Genomic DNA, 19,761 nt, shown 5'->3' on the forward strand with positions numbered 1-19,761 from the left:
GTGCCGTCCATGGCGAGCAGCTGGTAGACGCCGGGAGTGACGACCTTGGAAATCAGGTAAGGGCCTTCCCAATGAGCGCCCATTTTTCCTGCGTTGAGCTCGGCCGTGTTCTCGAAGACTTTTCGGAGGACGAGGTCGCCTTCGTCGAAGTGGCGTGGCTTCACCTTCTTGTTGTAATATTTAGCGGCTTGCTGTTGATAGTTCTGAATTCGAAGAAGTGCCTTGTCGCGTTCTTCTTCGAGAGTGTCGAGGGTATCGAGCATCATCTTAGCATTGAGAGTAGGATCGTGCACGAGCATTGAGCGTCGTAAGGTAGGTACGCCGATTTCCTCTGGTGCAAAGGCTTCCATTCCATGCGCAAGGGAGAACGCTGTTCTTCCTGTTGATCGGCGCGGGGAAGTTCGGTGTGACCATAGAACGCTATCGAGCTCGTCGGCCCAGAGACCTTTCTTATGTTCGAGTCGTTTCTTTAGTCCGTCAATGATGGTCTTATTGGTCGCCTCGGCTTTTCCGTTACCTTGTGGATATCGGGGGGTCGACTTGCTTAAACGGATTCTCCACTTCGCGCAAAAACCTTCGAATTGGAGCGAAGTGAATTGCGCGCCGTTGTCGGTGACGATCTCATACAGAATTCCGTGCCTGCATATGATGTTCTTCCACACAAATTTTTGGACTTCGTTTGTTCCAATTTTTGCGTAGGCTTCGGTTTCAACCTATTTGGTGAAATAATCTGTCATAATGAGAATGTATTTCTTTTGACGGGACGCAGGGAGAGGTCCAACGATATCCATTGCCCATCGCATAAAAGGATATGGTGGAGAGGTCGTTCTCAACAGTTCGGTTGGCGCGTGGATGATCAGAGTGTGGCGCTGGCATTTCTCGCATCTAGCGACGAACTTATCGCAGTCGTCGTTCATGGTTGGCCAATAATGACCATTATTGCGTATGCGTTGTGCGAGCGCGCGACCTCCTGAGTGATTACCGTCTCATTACATCGTTGATTTCTTCGGGACCGACGCAAGTCAAAAGTGTACCAGATGCTGTCCAACGGAAGACGTTGCCATCGAGAAGTGTGTAATGCGCGCAGCGAGTTCGAAGGCGCCAATCGTGTGGTCGCTCGTGAAGTTCGGGATCGGGTTGGGCGTGCGATGATGACGCTTGTTCTTGAGATGGTGACGATAAAACTCGTTCGCGAGATGGTGACGATTGTTCCTGAGACGACGAAGTTCGTCCTTCTTTGGTGGTCGCGGATCCTTGCTCGGCCGAGCACTCCACAGGTGGCACATTTGCCGGTGATTCAATGACGAATAGTGTGAGTATGGGGTCGTTTTCCTCTGTTCTTTGCTTTTTCGAGACTTGATCGCTGAAATTCTCGTGTTCGATAAGCTGTTTTTTCTTTTTCTTATCTTGGATATTGAGCTCGGCGTGCGCGAGGAGATTGATGCTTGGTCGATCGATGCTCTCGACAGGGATTACTCAGCGTAAGTCGGGATCGGAGGTGGATGCGAGGACGGCCAGAGCGTCGGCCGGTGCGTTGTCACTTCGGGGAATTTTGTTCAGCTCGAATGTCTCAAAATTGTTGGACATATCTTAGACAACTCTAAAATTGTTGGACATATCGTTGTTCGAGGCCGGAAAGGCGAGCCGGAATGATTGCTCGAGTACTTCACCCGTTGGTGAAACGAGGTGAATGTCGATCCCGGAGCCGTGTCGAGAGGAGGCGCCGTCAACGTGCAGTGTCCACTTCTCCTCTTGCGGACAGCCAAACTCTAGCTCGGGGGGAGTTCGATCAAGAAATCAGCGAGCACCTGAGATTTTGCACAAGTGCGGTTTTTATATTCGATGTCGTACTCGCTGAGTTCCACTGCCCACTTCGCCAGGCGGCCCGATTGACTAGGGCTGTGGAGAATGGTTCGCAGGGGTTGGTTGGTTAAGACTTTAACAGTGTGGGATTGAAAATACGGCCGAAGCTTCCTGGCCGAAATAACTACAGCGTAAGCGAGTTTTTCCAACGTGGGATATCGGAGCTCGGCTCCGTCTAAGCTTTTACTCACATAGAAGATTGGGTGTTGTTCTCCTCTGTCCTCCTTGATTAGTACGCCACTGACCGCCGAACCGGAGACAGCGATGTACAGATATAGAGTTTCGCCCTGATCGGGCTTTGCTAGGACAGGGGGAGTAGCTAGGTAGTGCTTGAGTTCTTGGAAAGCAGACTCGCACTTATCATCCCATTCGAACTTTTTGTTGCTACGAAGTAACTAGTAGAAAGGTAGACACTTATCGGTAGAGCGTGAAATAAATCTGTTCAGAGCAGCAATCCGCCCGGTGAGGCGCTGAACTTCTCGGGTGTTGCGTGGAGATGGAAGGTTGGTGAGCACCGAAATTTGTTTCAGGTTAGCTTCGATACCTCTCTTCGTGACGAGGTATCCTAAGAATTCTCCAGAAGTCACGCCGAACGAACACTTGGCTGGGTTCAGCTTCATATTGTATCGGTTTAGCACTTCAAAACACTGAGCGAGATGCAAGACGTGATCAACGGCCTGGATTGACTTGACCAGCATATCATCGATGTAAACTTCCATGGTTCGTCCGAGCTGCTCGGCAAACATGCGGTTGACGAGGCGCTGATAGGTTGCACCAGCGTTCTTGAGGCCGAATGGCATAACCTTGTAACAGTAAGTTCCCTGATCGGTGATGAAGGCCGTTTTCTCCTGATCGTTCTTGTGCATCACAATTTGGTTGTATCCTGAGTATGCGTCCATGAACGACAAAAGCTCGTTCCCCGCAGTCGCTTCGACTAGTTGGTCGATGCGCGGCAGGGGGAAGCTATCCTTTGGACATGCCTTGTTGAGATCGGTAAAATCGACACACACCCGCCACTTACCGTTCTTTTTCTTCACCACTACAGGATTGCTCAGCCAGTCGGGATACTTAACCTCACAGATGGATCCAGCCTCGAGTAATTTCTTGACCTCCTCGTTAACGGTGGCGGTACGCTCTAGCCCGAGCTTTCGATGCCTTTGTTTGATCGGTTTGAACGTCGAGTCCACATTGAGCTCGTGGCAGGTTATGTTTGGGTCGATGCCGGTCATACTGTTCATGCTCCATGCAAAGGTGGCTGCGTTCTGGCACAGGAACTTTACGAGCTCGTCCTTGATTGGTTGTGGTAGGTCGGCCCCGATTCCCACGCATCGAGTTGCGTCGGAAGAGTCAATGTTTACTTGGACGATTGATTCAGAGTTAGGGCGAACACGACTGTCTGGGCGCTCGGCCGAGTCCGAAACGGTGAACGTCCGANATCGGTAAAATCGACACACACCCGCCACTTACCGTTCTTTTTCTTCACCACTACAGGATTGCTCAGCCAGTCGGGATACTTAACCTCACAGATGGATCCAGCCTCGAGTAATTTCTTGACCTCCTCGTTAACGGTGGCGGTACGCTCTAGCCCGAGCTTTCGATGCCTTTGTTTGATCGGTTTGAACGTCGAGTCCACATTGAGCTCGTGGCAGGTTATGTTTGGGTCGATGCCGGTCATACTGTTCATGCTCCATGCAAAGGTGGCTGCGTTCTGGCACAGGAACTTTACGAGCTCGTCCTTGATTGGTTGTGGTAGGTCGGCCCCGATTCCCACGCATCGAGTTGCGTCGGAAGAGTCAATGTTTACTTGGACGATTGATTCAGAGTTAGGGCGAACACGACTGTCTGGGCGCTCGGCCGAGTCCGAAACGGTGAACGTCCGAGCGTGGCGTTGTTGACGCTCAATGATGAAGCAGGTTCGTGCTACCAGCGGGTCCCCTTGTAGTGTAAATATTCCTCTAGAAGTTGGGAACTTTACGCACTGGTGGTAAGTTGACGCCACGGCCTTCATCTTATGCAGCCAAGGAGTGCCGAGGATGACGTTGTATACGATCGGCTTGTCGACGATAGCAAAGTTGATGCAATGCATCGTCCCGCCCACATAGACTGGCAGCATGATCATACCTTCCGTCATCACCGTGTCACCGTTGAATCTGGTGAGAGGTTGAACATCGTGCTCGGTGGTCCGCAAGTCGATTTCCATTTGAATGAGCACGTCTTTGAAAATGACGTTTACCGAACTACCTGTGTCGATCAAGATTTTGGTAACCATGCTTTCGCCGATCTCCATCTCGACCACCTGTGGGTCGTTATGGGGTCCAGTTAGACCTGATGCGTCGGCTTCTGTGAACACGATTGGATCGGAGTTCGTAGTAGGTGGCGTGCTTTGAGCTAATCATCCTCGCTTGGCCTCTAGTCTCCGTCGATAAGCTTTGATAGAACGGACCGAGTCGCGGCAAGTCGCCAGACCACCCATGATCATGTTTATTCTTCGGCGTGGAGCCGGAGCGTTGGCATCATCAGTTTGCTCGGGATTCCTTTTATGGGTTGGTGGGGGCGGAGGTAGAGTTTCGGGTCTTGGTTGTGGCGCGGGGGCGGTGTTATATTGTTTGCTTGGGTTTTCGTTCTCAGGATTGAAGAAATGGTTATCCCTGTGAACGGCTATTTGTCGTCGCTCGAGATCGACGTCAATTTGGCCTTCTTTAAATTTGTCGAGCAATATTTGTTGGAGGGTGCGGCACTCTTCTGTTGAGTGTCCTGCTCGCTTGTGGTATTCGCAATATTTGTTGCCACCCTTTCCTGATGGGTCTCGGACCCACTTGTTATTCCAGGGCCTCGATAAAGATGTCTTGGGATCTTGATTGCTAACTGCAAATGTTTGGACTTTCTTTCCTTTGTTCAACTTATCGGCATATTCTTTGTCAAAGTGTTGACGAGGCTCGTGATGCTCGTCTTGTGCCTTCTCTTTTCCTTTGGACGATTTAGGGGCCGGGGGTTCTGGACGGTTTGTCCTCGATGCCTTCTCTTCGTCTAACTCTATGTATCTGTTAGCGCGGTGTAGTGCGTCATCCAGAGTCAGGGGCTCGTGTATTATGATGTCTTCCCTAAATCGGGAGCCGTGAGCGAGAGCATTTCGGAGAGCCGATATTGCTGTGTCGTCGGCAATCGAGAGCTTTGACACGATTCTTTTAAACCTCTCCATGAAGTCTCGGAGAGATTCGTCGTTTCGCTGGAACATGTTCCAGAGATCGGCGTTCGACGCGCCCCGAATCATGAATGTAGAGTGATGTTGGAGAAAGGCGGTGGTGAGCTCGTGATAGCTCCCTATCGAGTTCGGCGGGAGCCGGGAGAACCACCCTAGAGCCTCATGGGCTAAATTCTCAACGAACAGCTGGCAGCAGCCAGCTTCGTACTCTTCGTCACTGAAGTGAGCTCGGCTGATTGCAAAACTCATTGACGTCCAAAATGGTTTTGGATCGTCTAATCCGTTGTACGGGGTGAACTTGAACTTGTTTACGTAGCGGACTTGAATGCGGGAGATTCGTGCCGTGAACGGTGAGCGTTGGACTTCTTCGAGCACTCGATCGAGGTTGGGAGCAGAGCTTGTGGCTCGATGGACTCTGGAAGAGAGTTCGTGGACCATCGCCTCTAGGCGTCGTATGGTTTCATCCTTGAGATCGGCTTCGGGCTGTTGGATCGGCAGTGTTGGAGTCGGCGGGCTACCGCTTCTTTGGTCATGGCCGTCTTGCAGCTCCTCATTTGGCTCCTCTCTACTGCGTCGATCAACGGATCCTACGATAATGGACGTCGGGCGGCGTCTGTGGCCGTCGTATCGGTCCTCCACAGAAGGTTACGCTGGGGGAGAATTCTCGTTCTCGCCGGCAGGACTGCTGTCGTTTCGGCGCTCACCCCTCCTTCGTTGAAGCCTGCTGATTTGGTTCTGCGAGGCCTCTTGTGCGGCTGCGATGGCCTCGAGCCGTTCGTTCGTTCGTGTTTCCTGGCCATCAAGACGACCGAGAATGACCTGCATCATATCGTCGAGTCTGTTTCTTTGTACAGGTAAGGGGAGAGTGGCGCTGGGGAGCGTTGGTGAGAGCGGCGGTTAGGAGAGCAGCGGCGTGGGTAACCAGCTGGTCTGCGACAGGACCGGCTCCGGCGTGCGCAGCTACGGGAGGCTCAGAGGACGTGTCAGGCGCCGGCGGAGAGACTGTGCTCGGCAGTGGGCCCTCGTCTGGGCTCGGCAGGGAGCCTTCGGTTGGGCTTGGCAGGGAGCTCGGCAGGGAGCTCGGCAGGGAGCTTGGCAGGGAGCTCGGCAGGGAGCTCGGCAGGGAGCTTGGCAGGGAGCTCGGCAGGGAACTCGGCAGGGGGACAGTTCGCGTTCTCGTTCGACCCCATCGCTGCCCCGTTGGCTGCTCCGTTGCTTCGTCGAAGTTTTCGCTGGGGTTCGTCATGACTTTTGAGATTTCGAAGAAGTGAGGATCGTGGGTTTTGATTCGTCAAAAGAAACGCTTTACTCTGGCCCCACGGTGGGCGCCAATTGTTTGTACCGGGGGATTACACAGTTTAAACAAATAAGATTTAGTGGGAAAGAGCGAGCAAGTTCTTTATTAATCGGGGAAAACGTGAGATCGTCACTTAAACAAGTCGAATTAGAGCTTGTTAGTTCACAGACGAACTAGTAAGCTTAAAATGACGAACTGAAAACAAGACGAATTATACGAAAGATAATAGCAGTTTTCGATGCAAAGTATTGCTCTGTGGGTATTGTCCGCGGGTCAGGATGATGATCCCAATAAATGCTTTATCCTTTTATAGGAGACTGTTGACCTAGGGGAGTCTAGGGTTTCCTTCATAAATTCCCGAGATTGCCCTTTTGCGGGAATTAATGACTTGCTTCCAATCTCGTTAGACCGAGAATGCAACTAATGAGTTTCGTTGGGCCGAGTGGCATATTGGGCGTAGCCCATATCCGACAAGGGGTGCAAGTTATCATAGAACAGAGGTATAGTTTCATAAAGACACTCACCATATTTGCCCACGATTCCCGCCTTATTCGTTCTCTTGGTCTAAAAAGTAAAAACCCACATGAAAAAGAAATGAAAACTTTTAGGTCACACAATATAACAAGTGCAGAAATTCACGAATTAATGTATTTCACGTATTTGTTTATTAAAATCGTGATTTGGAGAAATTGATTCAGGTTTTCATGGACGATAAAGAAAAAAAAAAGTCACCATTGTCGCTGGAAAAGTGGACAAGAGGCAGCTATGCGGAGAAGAAAGGGCAAAGTTGGCGGAGGATGTAAGTTATAGACACACGTAAGGAACACTAGGGTTTCATGCTTCAACGTTTAAGCCCATTTTGATATTCCTTGCATAGCATTCACTAAAGCCCAATATTGCAATGCAATTAAATCGCCACGTCATCATCATACGTGAATTGGTTTGACTCTTTGACTCTTTCGTTATTGCAAGTTATCACTTCCTAAGCTTGGAGATGTGGGATACAAATACATTTGATATAAATTTCTCTAACTGAAATAAAACTTTGTACAATATTTATCAGTATAATCCAAAAATCTGAGTTCTTTACGCTTTTAACCATTACTCCGCCTTCTGAACCTTCATGATCTCGGTTGGGGTTAAGTTGCTTTCCCGTAACTCCTACATGTGAAGTTGAAGCCTCTCATCTTCTGCATCAATGCGACTTTTTTTCCAAGATTTTTGTTCCTATAAAGATGAACCCACCTGGAGTTTTGCCAATTGTTCTTGTCGCCGGCCTAAGAAGAACGCTGTGACTATCCATATTAAACACACCTGTGAAAAAAACAATGGAGACTTGTTGAGGAGTTTCATGGAGAACTCATACACAAAGAACTGTCTGAAAGTAGGAAGCTTTTTATCATACTGGCAAGGCATAGAGTGAAGCAGTTGATGTTTGACCGCCAAGAGCAATGGTAAGGACTTCAAATAGTCCCGCAGCTGCAGCATCTCCAAGTCGTTGAACAATCACGTCTATGCATACCTGAAACCATGGAGCAAAGAATGAGAAAGAAAACCAAGTGTAACTTTTCCTTTTAGCAGAACCGATTTTCAATCTAAAGTTGAGAAAACGATAGATGCAGTACCTTAGCTTTGTATTTCTCGTCTTGTGAGACAACGGTGAACAAGAGTTCCCTTCCAGGTCTAGTTACAACATAAGTTGTCACCTACCAAGTTGTAAAATGTGCAAGTGCAATTAATGAAACAGTAAGGCAAAAGAGAGAGATTGATGTAAACCACAGACCTTTCTCAAGGTTTCAGACACAGCAACTGTAACCCAAGTTGGCCATATGGCAATAGCAACCAAATTCCCAAGTGCAACAAATGGAGATGCAGATATTGCAATCGTGACACCGGCTATAGTCAAGATCCGGCCCTGTAAGATTTAGTAGACGAACAAATATATGTGGACCATGATAAGAAAACTTCCAGGTATGGTGAATCAGTGTGTGAATTTTGTCTCGTATATAACATACCGTTAGAGTCAGTTGTCCAATGAGTATGAAAACTGCAACGAAGCTGTTTATCTGGGCAAACAGTTTTCTTCGACCAAGGGAAGATGTGATTGTCGCAGCAATTATATTTACTTTCTGCAGTAAAATTCATTTCATCAGTAAAACAGTAAGAGTTCAGCTTTCTTTTAGACACTCCAAGAAAACAAAGGAATTTTGAAGGAACAGCTTGTATCAGAAGCGATATAGTTTGCACGCACTAGAAACAAAGGGATTTTTTAATCTTTATCTGGTGAATATTGTTCAAACGGCTGTTGAAGAACGAGGAGTCTTGGTTACTAGGAAGGCAAATGAATAGTATATAACAGGGTAAAAGGCGGTTCACGTGACAAGCTTACTATTGCATCGTCAGCTATTTTTGATAATACCTTCACGTGATTTAGCTAATCTTATATCTGAAAATCATTTAAAATACAAAGATTTGTCTTACTTGGAAATAGAAGAATGAGGAGATGACCGCACCAAGCCAAAGGAACAGAGACACGAGCAAAAGATAAGGCGATGCTAGTATAAGTCTCATTCCGTCTAAGATGGCCCAAAGCTGGGGTCTGGATGTGGAGATAGGCGATTTAGGAGAAGCAGCTTTTGGAGAACCAATTTTTGGAGAAGAAGCTTCCTGTATTCTCTCACTTTGATGATCATTATCAGTTCTCCTAACATAAATGAAACCAAAGATCAAATTCTTGACCAACAATGAGAATAATTGAGTCAAAATCACACTAGAAATCTAAGACTTATAGCCAAATATTCCAAACTTAAGATGGGAAAATGTAGCAAAAAAAAAGAGGTGGGTTTGAAAATCATATTCATCTTTCATATATGGAGAAAAATTGTAGCTTAGCTAACCTTAGAGGAGACAACTCCTCAGAGGACTGGGTAATATCATTGGTGATCCCTTTTGAAGACTGTGCAGCAAACTCCATCAAAAGAGCAGCAAATAGAAGTAGATCTGTAATGAACATCAAATTGAGTTTCAAATCAACATGTCATAAGAAGATATATCTATCATCTAGGTACTTATATAATAAACAGAACAATCATCAGAAAATGTGATGCCTACATGGACCCATCCAAGCAGTCGTAGCAGCAAACACTGATCCAAAAAGCTGTCCAAGGGTAGCACCAGCACCAACAAAACCGAACAATCTTGCACCTGACTGGATTTAAGAATACGTTATGCTAGGAAACAATACCCAACTCTTCAAAAATATAGTTAAAAGGAAGCAGAAACTACCTCACTATCCATAACGTCTATAATCCTAGCCCATGTTGAAGATATAGCCACGAGATTGAGCAACGCAACCTAGGAATCAAATAAAATGTAATGTATACAGCTACATTCAAAGGACTTGGATGTTAAAGAGTGAGTTAGTCATACCCAAAGGAAAAATCCAACTCGAACAGAAATGTAAAACCAGCCATGGTTGTCCCATCCAGTAGCAGGAATAGCTCCATCGATACCAAATTTTGGATCTTTTGTTAGACTGGATGACGAAACGACTGCATCCTTTGAAGCAGTAGTATGTGTTAAACCAATGAGAGACATGAGCTTATGAATAATAATAATAAAAGTCTCCTCCTATCTTACCTTTGAATTAGACTCTGTAGGAGAAGCCCGCCAAAGAAGAAAACATAGAACAAGCGATAGACTAAAGAATCTATGTATTATAACCAAAGCCTGCAATTTTCGAGAAGCATGTATGTGTAAAGAACATAAAAGAAATAGAAAGAAACTATCTCAATTGGGTTAAAGAGTACCTTGGATTTGGACAAATTGGGCAAAGAGAAGATCAAGGTGGAGAGAGGCGCAGCTATCAGAGTGAGAAAGAGAGATCCTACGAACAGGCCAGGGAGCTTTGATAATCCCAGCGATATTGCTCCTTCATCGCGGAGTGGCAGAACAACGAAATACGCGCTCAAAATCTGAAATTCTCATCGAGGAGTAATAAGAAGAACCAATGACATAGTTAAGTAACACTCGAAATCAATGGTTGAAACTTGAAACGAACGAAATTGGAGACAGAGGGAAGATCGGTACGAAGAAGAAGCAGGAAGAGGAGTGGAGCAACGCCGGAATCTCGTGCGGGTGCACCGTCACTATAGACGAAACAACCGCCTCTAATCGAAATCTGCCCGCCATTTGGATCCCTCTCGCTGTTACGAGCTCGAAGGTCAACGTCTCCGAAGACCGATGAGAGGCAAATCGGAGAAGTAAGAGACGAAGAAGACAAAGCCTCTGACTGATTCAGAAGTATCGTGATGGGCTCAAAACAGCGTGATCACTTCTGAAGGTTTATTTTTTTTTTCAAAAATAGCCCAATAAAGGCCCATCCGATTGATGAATTAGAATTAATTAAACACATACGACTTTTCTTTACTACTAGTACTAAGTTAAACTAGTAACTCTACTGCTACTAATCAAACTCAGAAAATGTGTTATCATATCTCCAAATCGTTTTAGTAACACCTAATTTTGAACTCAGAAATTATATAAGTGATATATATTACAAATTTTAGGAGACTTAAGTCTTAAGTGATGATATTTCAACTGGACCGGAAACTAATGACCTAGTCATTCAACTCTCTGAAGTCCAAAAGACTTGCCGCGTTATCTCTTGCAAGACTGCAACTGCCATTGACCGACCAGTGACCCTCTCTATCTCTTTACACATTATATATATACTAAACAAGTACATTCATGGATCTTCACCAAATAACACAGTGACAGAAGAAGATTATATATAAAAAAAAAACAGAGTGTTCGCTCGTAAACAAACAAGAAAATGGCTAGAATCAGAGCTTTGATTATAATCTTCTTCATTTCCGTCTCTCTTGCTTCATACTCAACAGCTAGGAAATTTCCAGTAGGTATTCCGTCGGTTATCGATGGCGTCATCTTCTCCGGAGAGATCCCTGTTGTCTCCAAGACGGCGACGGTGGTAGGGTGCGACGGCGAGGATCATCACTTCACGGCGGAATTTTCTTCGTATGTCACGGGGAAATACGGGTCGTTGGTGTTGAACGCTCTTCCAAAAGGGTCGGTTCCGCCGTCTGGACCCAGCAAGAGAATCAACGACGTCAAGACTTAACCAAACTATTATCTTTGACCGTTTGACGTCACACGGTTTGACTTCAAAATCACGTATGAGTATGACAATTTTTTTTTTTAGATACAACTATTCTTTATTTTTAGAAATTTATCTTGTTAATATCAAATACAATACTCGTGTTACTATTGAAAGTAATATGTTTGAATTTGAACTTTTTGTTCTTTAGAATCGAAATGATGAAGAAATTATGTATTTTGGCCTCTGAGCGCTCTTAATTAATTTGAAGGCTTTGTACGTCAAAGGATTATCAACACATCGATTATTAAATATGTTTGCTAAACGAATACAAAGTGCCCTTGTTCCATTGTCTTTGTCTTTCTTATGAGAATAAATAGAAGAGTAGATATGATCCATGAGAAGCAGAGTCTTGTCTTAAATTTAGAATTGTCCACCTTCAAAAGTTGATACATATGCCCTTGTTTCGCTTGATAGTTGATACATAAAATTAGAATTGTCCACCTTCAAAAGTTTGACCGAACTGCCAATCACGAGGCACAACATCGTAGCTCACAACAGCCCGACCATCACTAGCAATGACTTGAAAAGAGAGGCTCTGACCTCTAAGGTAAGTGTTGCTTTGCCAATTCTGTCCCCAGTTTCTTGACAGGGATTGCCACTGATTAGTCTTTGATCCCTTCAAAGAGACGGCCCTTATATCTCCAGCACCACCCACGTTTGTAATCAGCACGAGGTCGAAATACGCATTCCCGTTTATTGTGAACCTTATCCCTCCACCTTTCTCACATGGAACCCTGTCATTATAAGAGGACATAAATGGTACATATAATTGTAAAGTTTAGTGAAGGTGTTTCTCCAAAACCTTAACTTAAAAAAACCGTATACTGAATTGTTCTCCATCATATTTGGCTACAGTTTGTTTATACCTTCTAAATGCGACAGGAACGATTCCAGCTCGGTACTGAGCAATTTGGAGGAAGGCAGGCTCGGCTAAGTCAAAGTGCTTGAGGGGAGGATTGCACCAACCACCATTATCATTGGCTAAGGCAAAGTTTGGTGGACAGAAGTTTGTAGCTGACACGATGATGGAACCAGGGATGCACCACTCAGGATCATCCTCACACTGTAGCTCAAAACAAGCCCCACATCTCTGTCCATTATTGAACAAAGCTGTGCTCAGAGCCGCGGTTTGTAGCCCATAGCCTTGGCTGTACAAGTTACCGTACCCACACGCACCACCTACAAAACGTTAACACTTAAGCAGTTAAATATGTCATATATCAATTTGTGATGATTTATGAGCTCATAGAAAAGTTTGTTTAAAGCACCCATTGTGCCGGATGCATCAGCTCCACCGTAGAAGGTGGCATGGCCTCTCTCCCAGCCTCCTCCGTTGTCGTCAGAGTTTATAACGTAGAAGCAGAGGGTGAAGGTACATAGTGAAACAAATAAAATCTGGGAATATTCTGTAAGATTCATGATTATGATGGGGGCTGCTAATTCGGAGATGAGTGAGGTTAGTAATTCGTTGAAGACTTCACTTGTATATATAGGGATGTTCACTACTGCATATCTCGATCACATCTCTTATGATGCGGTTAAGTTTAAAAAAAATTACAAATATATTTGACAAAACGTACAGTCGAAGAAGGTGACATAATCGCATCGGTCTTAATTTCCAGGAATTGCGTTTGTAGGTTATGCATTATGTAAAAGTCTCACATGCAATTCCGTTAGGCGCTTAACCATTCCAACGGCTATACCGCTTTGGTGCCACGTGGATCACATATCCTTTTTAAATTATCTAGCCCACATCACTGATTCACATGTCTAATAGTCGGTTAACCATATACTGATGATATTAATATATACATATGAAGGATTCTTTTTGGGATTAATTATCATATATTGTATGTGCAAGAGCTTCACAATTCATTTATTTAGTCATGAGATAAGGAAATAAGAGTTTATCTATTTCGTCATAATCATATATCTTAGTCTAAAAATCTTGTCATACTAGTGAAGTTCGTTTCGTAAAATTGCGCACACTTGCATAAATCATATATACTCAATTACTCATATAGGTCAATTGGTCAGATATGAATAGTGAAGAAAGAAGGAAAAAAGAGAACATGCAACATGAGATAATCAAAAACATGACGACGTAGTCTCGATCGGCGTATGAAACTGAAGAAAGAGATATAGGAGCATGAGATCGTCCGTTGTTTTCGGTAACAGTCTTCCTCAGTTTATCAATTGATTCATTCTGTTACATTCTTCTTGTCATATTATTCATGCATATCTAACTTAACACATCTAAAGTAAAATTGATTTACACATCCAAAAGACCAAAACCACTATATAATCAAAAAAGTCATATATTCCCTCCGTTTTATAATATAGGATGTTTTAGAGGTTTTTCTTTGTTTCATAATATAACATGTTTTCAACTTTTTAGATAACTTTTAGATAACTTTTATATTTTTTTATTATTTATTTTATGCAGTCTTGTTTATAATTGGTTAAACTTTTTTAAAGTGATTATTTTTTAATATGCGTGCTTTTACTCAAAACATCTTATATTTTGAAACGAAGAGAGTATAATCGAAATTAAAAACCACCGGCTATGCAGTTTCTCGTCAATATCGGGGCCATGTAAGTATAGTAGTATACTATATAGACCATATTAGCATACACCTACGTCACAAGAATTAAAAAGTAAGAACGAGGCACAGATGACAAGAACCAACCGCTGCCCAAAAAAGAAGACAGAGACCGAGCACACAACCGCCTCTTAATTGGGTTATATGGAGACAGCTCATCAAGACCTGAACAGTTAATGAATTAACCAACTTTATGGGAAAACCTGTTCCTTCTGGTATGAAAAATGGACCCCTTTCGGTGATCTATTCTCGTTCCTAGGACCAGATGCTCATCAAGTATACGGCCTGCCGCTGGACGCTACTGTGTCAAAGGCTCTCACCCGAAATGGTTGGATTTTCAGAGGTGCACGCAGTGATAATGCTGAGAGCCTCATGTGTTACCTCACTGGAAAAGAACTCAAGTTGGATGTAAAGGATGTTTACTTATGGGCAAACTCTAACGGAGACCCCCAAGACCGTTTTAGTTTCGCTGACACCTGGAAAGTCTGTAAAACACCAGCCCCGGAGGTTCCATGGCACAAACAGGTTTGGTTCCCAGGTTCTATCCCCAAATACTCTTTCATGATGTGGCTAGCCTGTCTCGATAGAATGCCAACTATGTCTCGTTTGAGAAACTGGGGCCTTGTGGAAGATGACACTTGTATTCTTTGTGAAATCTACAATGAAACAAGGGATCACCTCTTCTTACGTTGTCCTTATAGCTACGACCTGTGGAGATGGTGCATTTCAAGGATGCAACTACACTTCATGGGATTCAGTACCTGGGATAGACTTATCTTGTGGCTACAAGCCCCCTGCTCTGAAGGGAACCTGTCAACTCTAAAGCTCCTGGTAGCTCAGGCAGTAATCTACACACTTTGGCATGAGAGAAATGCACGCCTGTTCACTGGAAAGCGCACACCGGTTGAAGGTCTCTACCACCTTTTGGATAGACGAATCCGAAACACTTGTTTGGCTCGGGACAAATCTCCGAAGCTTCGTGGTATGCTAGAGTACTGGTTTCGAGGCCTCTCTAACTGAGTCTCTCTATGTATGCACCTTCTTTCTTTCTTTTCTTTTTAGTTCCTAATCGGGCATGTTCAACCCGATCTTTGTTGTTGCTGAAACACTAAAAACCACTACTATATCCGACCGTAAGTTATAAAATACGAGAAATTTTATTATATGTTCGCATACGAGAAATTAACCAACTTTATGAAAACAATCGCATTAGACTCACTATAGTACTATATGTTCTTTTATGTCACGTGGTTTCAGGATTTACCGAATCAAATTGATTTCTAGCCTAATGAAACCAGAAAATAGTCATAGTTTGCTTCCTAATTGTACCCACAATTGTTGCCGCTCTGATTTGATTATAGTTTGGGGTAGATTTTATACATTTAGCTCTAACTATTTCAATCTGCCATAAACCGCATCTGTGGACCAGTATTTAGCCACGAAACTTAGAGCTAGATATTATTATACACCAATATTTAGTCACCGACAACAATTTCTAAATAGATAGGAACTTAATCGGCCTTAATACCACCAAAGGCTAGTGGCGCCTAATTTAATTACATCACTTATAATCAAGTAATTCTAACGTGGGATTTCAACACTATAAAACCGATACAGTATGTCTTATTTATTGTGGTAATTTCATCTCATTCCAAACAAACGTGGATATTTTTACAAAAAATAGTGTATAACAGTATAAGTAATCATGTTTAAACATTCATATATATATTTTCGTCTTAAAATGTAAATAATGCAATAATGGAGATAGTGGATCTAAGAGAGACAAGTGTTCGTGTCTCTTGCGTGAGAACTCGTGTGTCTGTTTGATTTGCACATCCGTATGTGTAGAATTGGATGTTGCAAATATGTGGACCAAAGATCCCACCCAGATACTTCCTTTTCCTTTATGTAGACCATTCAATTCAAATCCATCTAATTACTTTACACATTTTGGGTAACATAAAACTATTTTTCAACTACTAGATTAATGGATTAACTCGCTTTAATTTCTTCAGTTCTTTTCATTATTTATTTGATGTTCATTAAAAGTTAAAAACTGGCAAAAAGAAAAGTTTACATCCATGATCCACCTAGCTAACATTTACATTTTCTTATGATTGAAGCAATTTCATAGTGAATAGAAAATAGTAGAAAACTATTTTAAGCTTTTTAGATGTTGTTATAGAAATATATTACATTTAACATGTAACAAAACCATTTAGGTTGTCGTAGCTGTTTCGCCTTGTTACACATAGTATTAGTAAGTGTACCTCAATTAACAAAAGAAAAAGAAAACTCTTAATAACACATGATACAACTACAGAACTACTATATGTCTATATATGTTGATTGAAGATTAGTTTTTCAAGTATAATTCGTATATACTAAACGATGGAACAAATACAATATGTTTTAATAATCATGATTAGTTGAGAATCTGATACCCCAACATATATATATGTTTATTCAAGAAAAAAACACGTTTGAATGTTTCTTTTATTAGTTTCTCTCACTAATTAGTTTCTTTCTATATGATAGTAGTGGATTTCATCTGGCTTGATTCCAAAGTTCTCAAGACCACTAATTGTGAATTCGTTATACATCAATTTTAATATCTACTCAACAATATATTCTGCATTATTAATTGTCTTTTTGGCACTGTCTTTTATGTTTGTCCCAATTACTAATTTATACAAAACCAACAAGATTGTATGCCACAATATTTTCTCTCTTAAATTATATATCAACTTTATATATGAACAAATCTAACCAAGGATTTCTTGGACCGACCATCTCATCATCATCCCTCTCTCTTTCTAACCTACCCATTTCCTACTCTTATAGTATAACTTATATTTCCTTTTGTGTAAAACCCAAAGAAGAACTTGTATATGGAAACAGGTCATCAAGGATATGAGCTTTGATATCTCCATGGATTTCTCAAGAAAGGTTCTTCTTGGTCTTTGAGTTTCAGATAGGATCGAAAGCCTCAGGGAAAAATAGAGAACAGAACCTTCTCTCTTGATTATCAGACATAGCATGAAGAAACTTGAATTTCTCCTCTCAATCTCTTTCGTAGTCCGATTCGAACACAAACTGGAGCAATAAGAAGAAGACGAAGAACCTTGAAGGTGAGTTCATAAAGATTTCTGCCTCTGTTTTTCAAGTTTTACAGATGGGCAGGTTTTTACTTGAGACGCAAGCAACCCCGACAATTTCAGCTACGGATGCAAATCCTAGAACCTTAGGAGGCTCTATCAGCAACAACAAGAATATAGCTAACATGGATACAAACATGGTGATAATACTAGCAGCTCTTCTATGCGCCTTGATCTGTTCTCTTGGCCTCAATTCGGTCTTGCGCTATGTCTTACGCTGCACAAGAAGGTTCACGCCCAACGAAGAACTAGTTGACACCAACGCAAACGCAAACACAGCAAAGGGGATCAAGAAACGGGCGTTGAAGCTGATTCCCGTTGATTCATACAGCCCTGAGTTAAAGATGAAAGCCACGGAGTGTTTGATCTGTTTAGGAGAGTTCCTTGAAGGAGAGACAGTTAGGGTTTTGCCCAAATGTAACCATGGCTTCCACGTCAAGTGCATCGACACTTGGTTGCTGTCGCATTCCTCTTGCCCCACTTGCAGACAATCACTCCTCGAGCTTCAGACTCCGTCAAATGGTTCCCCGGCGGGATGATGACATGGCAAATGTAACACAGCTTCACGAGGATGATAAGGAAATAATTTCTCCAGATATCACGTCACTTTCATGTTGAGTTTTACTTTAAAGTGGCTTTGCTTCTTTTTGGGTTAGTATATATATTGTAATTTCACAGTACTGTTTACAATTAGGGAAGCTTCATGCAGAATTTACATATATAATCTTCTAAGTTTTGGCTTTTTGTTCGATTTGTGACTTTGGTTTTGAGAAATTTATCCCCGATTGGCCTCGGTCGGTTATTGTTTCAAATGGGGTTAAATCTTAATACGATTAAATTTGTTTCAAACATATATAGAATTTATGATACAAATTAAAATTTTGTATACTAATTAAATCTACAAAAAATAATTTGAAAACAGTTTAAACTTATCAAGTGTCTAACAAACAAATGAGTAGGTCAAAATGAGTGAATCCAAATCCAGTTAGTTTTCACAATGCTTGTAAACTTAATATTTTTATTTTAAAAAAAACTTTATAAAAAATGAAAACAACATTTTTCAAAAGAAAAAAAAAAAACAAAAGATGCTAAATCTATAAAAAATGTGAAAACAATTTGAACTTATGTAATCTTTAACATACAAATGACTAGATCAAAATTGGATTAGTTTTCACATAGCTTATAAACTTAGCATTCTTAATTTTAAAAATCTTGAAAAACCCTAAAAAAAAATAAAAACAAAAACTTGCATGCTAAATCTAAAAAACAATGTGAGAACAATTTAAACTTATAGAATCTCTAACAAACAAATGACAAAGTCAAATGACCGGATTCAAAGTGTGGTTAGTTCTCTCAAATTGTGCTAGAAATTTAGTATACAAATTTCCATTATTAAAAATATTAGAAAAAGGTGAAAAGAAGAATTGAATGAAAAGTTTTTAATGTAAAAATTTTGAAATCTATTCATTTGAATTGAAAAACAAAAAAGGGATTAGAATTAACCTGGTCCATAGGATGCATTTTTCATGGGCCTGTTATTTCTTGATGGGCTGGACATCAACCTCTGTTTCTGACTTTCTGTTGGCGTTTTTGTAAAGACTCCAAGGGGTTTGATAAATCGCCGGAGAAGAATCACACATAGATCTTTTGATCTGATCCATGCGAACGAAGAATCAACAAATCATCTTCCATCATCACGCTTCGTCTCTAGTGACCTGGTTTTGACGAAGAGCAACGACATCACAACAAATCAAGCGTCGAACAACTTGGAACCGAGAGATTAGGGCAAATTCAGCAACTGATCAGAAGAAATCAAAGATGAAAATCGAAAAAGAAATCAGAGAAATCGAAGCATGAAATTGCATCTTCGTCACTCTGTATAACTTGTGCTCTCTCAACTCTCTTTCTCTGCTTCTCTGGGATTATGAAACTAAACCGATTGGACTATTTTATAAACTAATTAATGATTGCGACTCAAGTTTCCTTTTTCTACGCTTAGGAAAATCCGGAGCAAAATCGAACCCTAGGTTCGGTGATAAACCAACGGTCGGTAGACGGTTCGGGTATAAACTTTCCATTTTTCATTAACCTCTTGGGTTTTGCCACCTGTAGTTTTCAGTTACCTAATCAAAAAATGTTAAACCAGCATTGCTAGTATGCAAGTATGCATGCGCTCTCTGTATCCTGCTTATTATAACAAAAGTCACACTACATCATCACAAACCAAATACTACAATAGAAATCATTTAAATTGGTTGAATTATTTAGCCACGATTCATACAATAAAATCCACAAAACTTGATATGTATCCTTCCAAAATCCAATGGTCGAATTGTAACGAGTAAGCTGGTTTAAATTGAGATGTAACATGATTTTTCAGATTACTGTGATCAGAAACACTTTGACTGTAACTATAGGCTACAAAAAAAAAAAAAAAAAAAAAAAAAAAAAAAAAAAAA

At 42.1% G+C, this 19,761-nt stretch overlaps 5 protein-coding genes across 6 annotated transcripts; 3 read left to right on the top strand and 2 right to left on the bottom strand.

The window, feature by feature from the left end:
- On the bottom strand, positions 7,360 to 10,645 carry LOC104708584. Of its 2 annotated transcripts, XM_010425180.2 has the most exons (14): positions 10,452 to 10,645; positions 10,172 to 10,336; positions 10,002 to 10,091; positions 9,792 to 9,920; positions 9,648 to 9,716; positions 9,474 to 9,570; positions 9,260 to 9,362; positions 8,844 to 9,066; positions 8,378 to 8,491; positions 8,146 to 8,277; positions 7,988 to 8,068; positions 7,768 to 7,884; positions 7,608 to 7,676; positions 7,360 to 7,523 (listed from the first exon to the last, which is right to left on the bottom strand). In XM_010425180.2, exons 1-14 carry the CDS (start codon positions 10,551 to 10,553, stop codon positions 7,464 to 7,466), a joined length of 1,551 nt encoding a protein of 516 aa, XP_010423482.1. In that variant the 5' UTR covers positions 10,554 to 10,645; the 3' UTR covers positions 7,360 to 7,463. The 2 variants fall into 2 exon arrangements, with proteins under 2 accessions (XP_010423482.1, XP_019084503.1); XM_019228958.1 differs by lacking the exons at positions 7,360 to 7,523; positions 7,608 to 7,676; positions 7,768 to 7,884; positions 7,988 to 8,068 and having other exon boundaries at positions 8,151 to 8,258.
- On the top strand, positions 11,143 to 11,757 carry LOC104708586. The gene has a single exon (XM_019228959.1). It carries the CDS (start codon positions 11,197 to 11,199, stop codon positions 11,500 to 11,502), a length of 306 nt encoding a protein of 101 aa, XP_019084504.1. The 5' UTR covers positions 11,143 to 11,196; the 3' UTR covers positions 11,503 to 11,757.
- Positions 11,891 to 13,028, bottom strand: LOC104708585 (expansin-A2-like). Its single transcript, XM_010425181.2, has 3 exons — positions 12,810 to 13,028; positions 12,408 to 12,720; positions 11,891 to 12,275 (listed from the first exon to the last, which is right to left on the bottom strand). Exons 1-3 carry the CDS (start codon positions 12,958 to 12,960, stop codon positions 11,969 to 11,971), a joined length of 771 nt encoding a protein of 256 aa, XP_010423483.1. The 5' UTR covers positions 12,961 to 13,028; the 3' UTR covers positions 11,891 to 11,968.
- LOC104709930 lies at positions 14,289 to 15,164 on the top strand. Its single transcript, XM_010426468.1, has 2 exons — positions 14,289 to 14,316; positions 14,404 to 15,164. Exons 1-2 carry the CDS (start codon positions 14,289 to 14,291, stop codon positions 15,162 to 15,164), a joined length of 789 nt encoding a protein of 262 aa, XP_010424770.1.
- On the top strand, positions 16,845 to 18,055 carry LOC104708587 (RING-H2 finger protein ATL73). The gene has a single exon (XM_010425183.2). It carries the CDS (start codon positions 17,320 to 17,322, stop codon positions 17,839 to 17,841), a length of 522 nt encoding a protein of 173 aa, XP_010423485.1. The 5' UTR covers positions 16,845 to 17,319; the 3' UTR covers positions 17,842 to 18,055.

Source organism: Camelina sativa, chromosome 8, assembly GCF_000633955.1.
Source record: "Camelina sativa cultivar DH55 chromosome 8, Cs, whole genome shotgun sequence".
In the NCBI taxonomy this organism is placed as follows: Eukaryota; Viridiplantae; Streptophyta; class Magnoliopsida; order Brassicales; family Brassicaceae; genus Camelina; species Camelina sativa.